The following is a 6,000-nucleotide window of genomic DNA, read 5'->3' as shown; positions in this document are numbered from 1 at the left end:
TAAATTACTTTTCCTATTGTGAGCTGAAAACAACTTTTCAAGAACTCCATACCAATATGCATTTATACTATGGACAGTTTTCAAAAGCAGTTGATTTGTAAGCAAAATACAAACAAAATTAATCGCTGCTATTGTAACTCATAAAAAAGTATAAAAGAGCAGAAATGCACTATGTGATATAGCAATCCACAGGTCGTTTAACAATGTTTTAATTAAAGCCTCACATATTAAAACTTTACAACAGGTGATATGAAAAATGTACAACGTTTTCTTTTTTTTCAGGGACTTCTGTACAGCTGGCAAAAATACCTCCGATGCCTTGTCAGTTGGCTTTGGCAGTGCAACAAACTGGCTCTGCTAGTTTTCTTTTTTTTCCTTTTTTAAAACAATGACGGTATCAAGGAGCAGAGTAAAAATACATCAATCCCCAAACCATCTGCCTTGATCCAGAAATTTGTGTTTACCATAAAATATCCCCTTTGTTACACAAAATAAAAACATAATTTAATTGTTAAACATCTGAAGTAAGAACAAATAAGATTAAAGAAGAAATTTTTGGGGGTGCCAGTTACAAGCTTTTGGGCAAATCATCTGGAGGGTCGTTTACTGGATAAAGGAGGTCTCGTCTCTCCTCACTCTACAAAACATGTACAGCAGATTACAGCTACAGTTTGATGATGTGATGACATAAATGATTTATGACAGTTTCTGTCTCAGTCTCTTCAGTTGTTCATCCAGAGATCTGTGTTCCAAGACCTTTTATTTTCACTTCCCCTTATTCTTCAAGACATTGTCTGCATTTGTGACATGGTTTTTTATGTGTTCAAATATCACTGGGCCTCCAACGTCTGATGATTTGATCAACTGTTTCCTCCGAGCCATTGTTGAACAGTTACATCTGCGAGAATGATGTGTGAAAGAGAAAGGTTGGAGTAAAGAAAGTCTCGCTATATACTGGCCAGTGTGGGAACAAAGACTGATGTGTGGGTTACTGGTTTCCAGCAAGGATCCTGTGAGTCATTCAGTCCAGGCAAGAGCTGATAGAAATCCTTTTGTTGAAATGCATTCAAAAAGTCTTTTTCTGTGGTGCACTGACAACTCAGGTCTCATAAATAAAGCTTTATTGTTAAATAAAACAGTGAAAGACGTGTCTTTCAACATATTGTGTGCCCAGTCAGTTTAAATTGACAACTGAAAGACCTCACAAACAAACAAACATACAAACAAACAATCACTGGGCGCTTGCCCTAACAGGCTTCTGTCATAGCTAAGCCTATGACAGAAATATCCCAGTTAACATGTTTACCCCCTGTACACGCGTGTGCATATCCGTCTATAACAATGGACAAGTTCTTTGTATAACATTCTAAATCTTACACACTTCTTAAGTGCAACTTAGAAAAGCAACGTGGAATGATGCTTTTATTCTATTCCTGTTCTTTGAGATAGGATTTCCATTTGGCTCAGTAAATGCTGACCTGCGACAGGACCTGGGCGTGGGCCTGGATTTGAGATGGGTGTGGTTGTTGCTGTGGTGCCGGCTGGGGGCTGCCAAGTGATGCAGAGCCTCCCACTGAATGGGGTGTACCAGGAGAGTGCTGGGGTGGGGAACACTGGGACTGGTGCTGCTGCTGCTGCTGCTGCTGCTGTTGTTGCTGCTGGAGATGAATCTGCTGCTGATGCAGTTGATGCTGCAGCTGCATGTGCTGCAGCTGCATCTGCTGCTGCTGCTGCTGCTGCTGCTGTTGATGTGGATGTTGATGTTGATGTTGATGATGTTGATGTTGATGTTGATGCTGATGTTGATGTTGTTGCTGCTGCTGCTGCTGCTGCTGCTGCTGCTGTTGCATGTGGTGCTGCTGCAGCTGTTGCTGGAGGTGGTGTTGAAAATGCTGATGCTGCATCTGCTGCTGGATCTGCTGGTGATGCATCTGCTGCTGCTGCATCTGATGGTGCTGGAGGTGCTGCTGCATCTGCTGCTGTTGCTGGAGCTGCTGCATTGCATGCTGCTGCACAGGTTGCATGGGTGGGCTCATCTGAGACACCGCTGTGGATTGGGCACCTGCCACCATGGCCCCTCCAGCACCCATCTGACCGAGCATCTGCGGTGGCATCCCAGAGGACATGTTCTGGTGGGAGACTGTAACCGAGGTCACAATCTGACTGCCCCCTAGTCTCATCTGCAGAGGTTTGGGGGCAATAGCCCTGGGTAGGGCTTGTTGGAGAGCCTGGGAAGCCGATGACATAGAGGGGTGCTGGTTGAGAGGTGAAGGGAGCACCAGCCCTGGGGACAGACTGGTGGAGGCCAGGGTCTGCTGTACTGACCGGATAGTCTGGGCTTCAGCTGATTCTGCTGCAGCCTGGATGAAAAATCAAAACGTATTTACAATGCCACAGTTTTCACCTCTAAGAATCTGACTTTGTCTATCGATGCATATACTGTATAGTTTCTAGACATCAAATTACTTCATTTGTGTCTGTCATTACGACAGAGCCTTCAACAGCTTCACAGTGCACAAAACAATACAAGGGAATCTGAGAAATTTAATTCACTTTTCAGTCAAGTTCACACATTTATCAGGTGAAAAGAAAAAACAGTTTCTCACCTTAGAAACCAAGCTAGCACGGTATGCAGCAAGGGCTTTTAAATATTCTTTCTTGGCAGCTTCTGTTTTGCTTTTGTAAACCTGTGATGACACAAAGGTATGTGTGAATGGATAAATAAAGCTTCATTTCCATTAGAGATAATTCCTATCACCTAAGGCAATATAGAGTGCATCACACAAATCACATGCTGTATATACATTTGTTTTCTGTCTGGATCTTCAGTGATCTAACTTTCTGTAACTCATGTTAACCACCCAAGGTGGCATTTTTGACAAAATGCCACCTTGTACCTGTTGTACAATGTACCTGTTTCTGCTCCTCTCCCAGACCATCCCACATGGAGGCCACAATCTTGGATACCTCTCCAAAGGTAGCATTGGGATTCTGACCCTTAATAGCGGCCTGGGTGTCTCTGAAGAACAGGGCATAGGCTGACACTGGCTTCTGAGGCTCATTGGGGTCCTTCTTCTTCTTCTTCTTTGGAGTCTTGGGTTTCTTTGTGGGATCTATGGGGGCTGGTCGCTTCTCCCCAATGACCTGCAATGATCACAATGATTAAGATACATTAGACATTACATTATAAATGCCTTCTATACAATACAATTCTATTTAACACAGTCTTCTGAATGATTTCTAACTTTGCTCACCCTGTTGCCTTCATCCTGGTCATCTTCGTTAATGGAGCTGGAGGGAGACGGTGTGGCAGACTTGCTGGCAGGTGGTGATGGGGAAGTATGGGTGATGTTTGGTCCTGCCATGTTTAGGCTCAGCTGCGCGTTGAGTTGGGATTGGTTGATGGTAGTCAGCTGATTCCGTGATATCATTCCATTGGGGCTGTTCATGCTAATGATGGACTTCATCACCATGGCTGGGTTCGGTGGGTACTGACGAAGATGGCCTGGTCCAACATTCTGCAAAGGAATTGATATAAAGGCAAAAGGGGGCTTGTTAAGAAAATAAGAATCAAATGGAATATTTCATTGATCCCTTTCCCTCTGCTTTCACGCTTCCCTTGAGGTTCTGTCCGCATAGGCTTGATATCTCTGTACTCACTATGACACCCTACTGCCTAGTGTACGAAGCTCAAGAAGCTGTATCTCTTTACTGGAGAGGAAATCGGGTCATTGGATTCTGTGGATTGTTATTTGGCAGATCGCATGTCACAATGTCCTAGGTCTTAAATGTCTCTATTACAGGCCATGATAAATTATCTTGACACCCGAGGAGCCAACTTTATAAGCCAGTAATAGATGGCTACACAGCTTAGTTGATTCATTTCAAAACTCTATTGTATGGAAATCTGTGACACTGCCTTTGACTGCCCAGTCCCTGGAGGGGAACAGTGGAGTCAGTTCCCTGTGCTGTGGTACATAACTTCAAATGCCACAATAAAAAGATTGTTTGAGTCACAGTTTGTATGCATGCAGCAACATGTCAGTTCAGTTTCAGGCGGCCACAAGCCTATATGCTTTGGTGTAATGTTACTTTATGGTTATAACTCTGTGAAAGAGGCACCTTTCATAGATCATGTTTGACTGCCAAATAGTGGGGAAAAAACTTCTTTATAATCAACTCCATAAATCAACTGGCTGAAGGTATGAACCTTAAGAGCTTTGGACAGGTACCCTCCCTTCTAGCATCCATAATGTAATAACATTTTCAAAATCTCTTTCACTTTTTTCCTGGTAAAACATTTGGTTCTTGAAAGAGTCTCAGAAAAGGTGCAGGCAACATGTTTGCATTGATTGTGGTGAGGATGAAATTACAAGAACTGCCAGCTCCCTAGAGGGAAGACTGATCAGAGAGCTAGCAGAGCTGACATGGAACAGAGGAGGGGGACGTGAACACAACAGAAAAGGTGATTTGTTCTCCCTGGGTACATCCATCTGGTATTCAGCAGCAAAACCCAATCTCTCCCAACATCAACACATCATAAACCCACACACCTGGCTTTATTGAAAGAACCTTATGAATGCCTGTCTTCCAAAACAATATCATAACACCATTTCAGACTGAAACATATTGGATCTACAATCCATTTCTTTCTCATACGCCATGTCTTCTGCTTATCATAAATACAATCTATGAAGTGTGAACGGATTTATATTTACATGTGCTAGGAAGATTTTGTAAAGGTGAGGAAGAAATTGGAGACATATTGTTGTGATTCTTCAAATATGGGAGCTTTTACTTTTCTTGCAAATAAAAGCTGCAATAAACAAGCCAGTGACCAAATGACTGTGATTTACATATCTACAACCCGCCATGTTCTGAGTGCTATTGTCATCTTCATTACTGAGAACACGATGGCTCGCAGTTTGCTCTCTGCTCACTGCGAACATCAAAGATGCACACACTGAGCTCATTAGTCGTGGCCATCTGTATAATAACACTTTTTCCCAATCCCAGTGACGCAGTTTTGACTTAGAGCAATGGCCCATTTTGCCATTTGTTTGGAATATGGCAATTTCTTCTAAATGGCCTTGTGTGTGTTGTGCATTTTTTTTTTTAATATGCACTGATGACCACAGTTAAACACTTGATCATATCACATTGAACAGTCTGCTAAATGTCTTATTTTATTACATATTATAGCAATAACTGGTGTGGCAGCAATTTTGCTTTTCACTTGATGTAACAAAAGAGCACTGACAGTCACATGAGTGAAACGCCAGCATTAACACATGTCTGATTTGAATGACAAGATAACAGCTAATAACACAGTAGTCAAAGAAATCATCTTAAGTAACAGTTGCCTTGATTGTGAATATGAATCTGGCACTAGGATGTTTATTTATGTCCCTCTGCCTTCGCATTTGCATTTTGATTACACTATTGTCAGCAGTCACAGCAGACATCTAACTAGATATTTTGATAGTCATCGTAAATCTGCAAATAAGTCCTTATCTTGAGTACACAGTTGCCAGATGTGTCCTCCTTAGTTTGGTCTATGTGTGTCTAGGTGTGTTGTCTGTCTTTGTGTTTGTACGTCAAACACTTGCGAGCTGTAATCTACTCCCAAATCAAATATTTTGTAATATTCCCCATTGTGTTGCTTTTAATGTGAAAGCTGAAAAAGCTGGCAACATAATGTCGTCAACATAATGCCATCAACAATATGCTGTGAAAAGAAAAAAAAAATAGCTTGTTTTGTACATTACTGTTGGCCTCATCCACACTTAACACAGCAAACACTCCACACAAAGCCACGTAACACATTCTGAAAACCAGCAGATGAGAAAAAAAACACTACTGACAGTGTGTGAAACCCTTTCCACAATAAACGCGGGCCAATAAACACAGCAGCTGGACTCAAACTGCAACATTATGCATTCACCAAGTGATAAAAATCTCAACGCTGATGTCAATGAAAGCAGGCTCCAGTCTGTTCTT

At 42.0% G+C, this 6,000-nt stretch overlaps 1 protein-coding gene across 1 annotated transcript in view; it reads right to left on the bottom strand.

Annotated features, from left to right (window-relative positions):
* Window positions 1-271: 271 nt before the first annotated feature.
* Window positions 272-6,000, bottom strand: part of tox3 (TOX high mobility group box family member 3) — a 39,755-nt gene continuing 34,026 nt past the window's right edge. Inside the window, exons 4-8 of the mRNA XM_027280978.1 lie at window positions 3,255-3,518; window positions 2,914-3,144; window positions 2,607-2,687; window positions 1,788-2,360; window positions 272-1,670 (exon numbers count right to left, since the gene is read on the bottom strand). Of these exons, the coding sequence (XP_027136779.1) occupies window positions 1,464-1,670; window positions 1,788-2,360; window positions 2,607-2,687; window positions 2,914-3,144; window positions 3,255-3,518 (1,356 nt within the window). The 3' untranslated portion in view covers window positions 272-1,463. The remainder of the gene's footprint in view (window positions 1,671-1,787; window positions 2,361-2,606; window positions 2,688-2,913; window positions 3,145-3,254; window positions 3,519-6,000) is intronic.

Source organism: Larimichthys crocea, chromosome VIII (assembly GCF_000972845.2).
Source record: "Larimichthys crocea isolate SSNF chromosome VIII, L_crocea_2.0, whole genome shotgun sequence".
In the NCBI taxonomy this organism is placed as follows: Eukaryota; Metazoa; Chordata; class Actinopteri; family Sciaenidae; genus Larimichthys; species Larimichthys crocea.
This window is presented reverse-complemented; position numbering and strand designations above follow the sequence as displayed.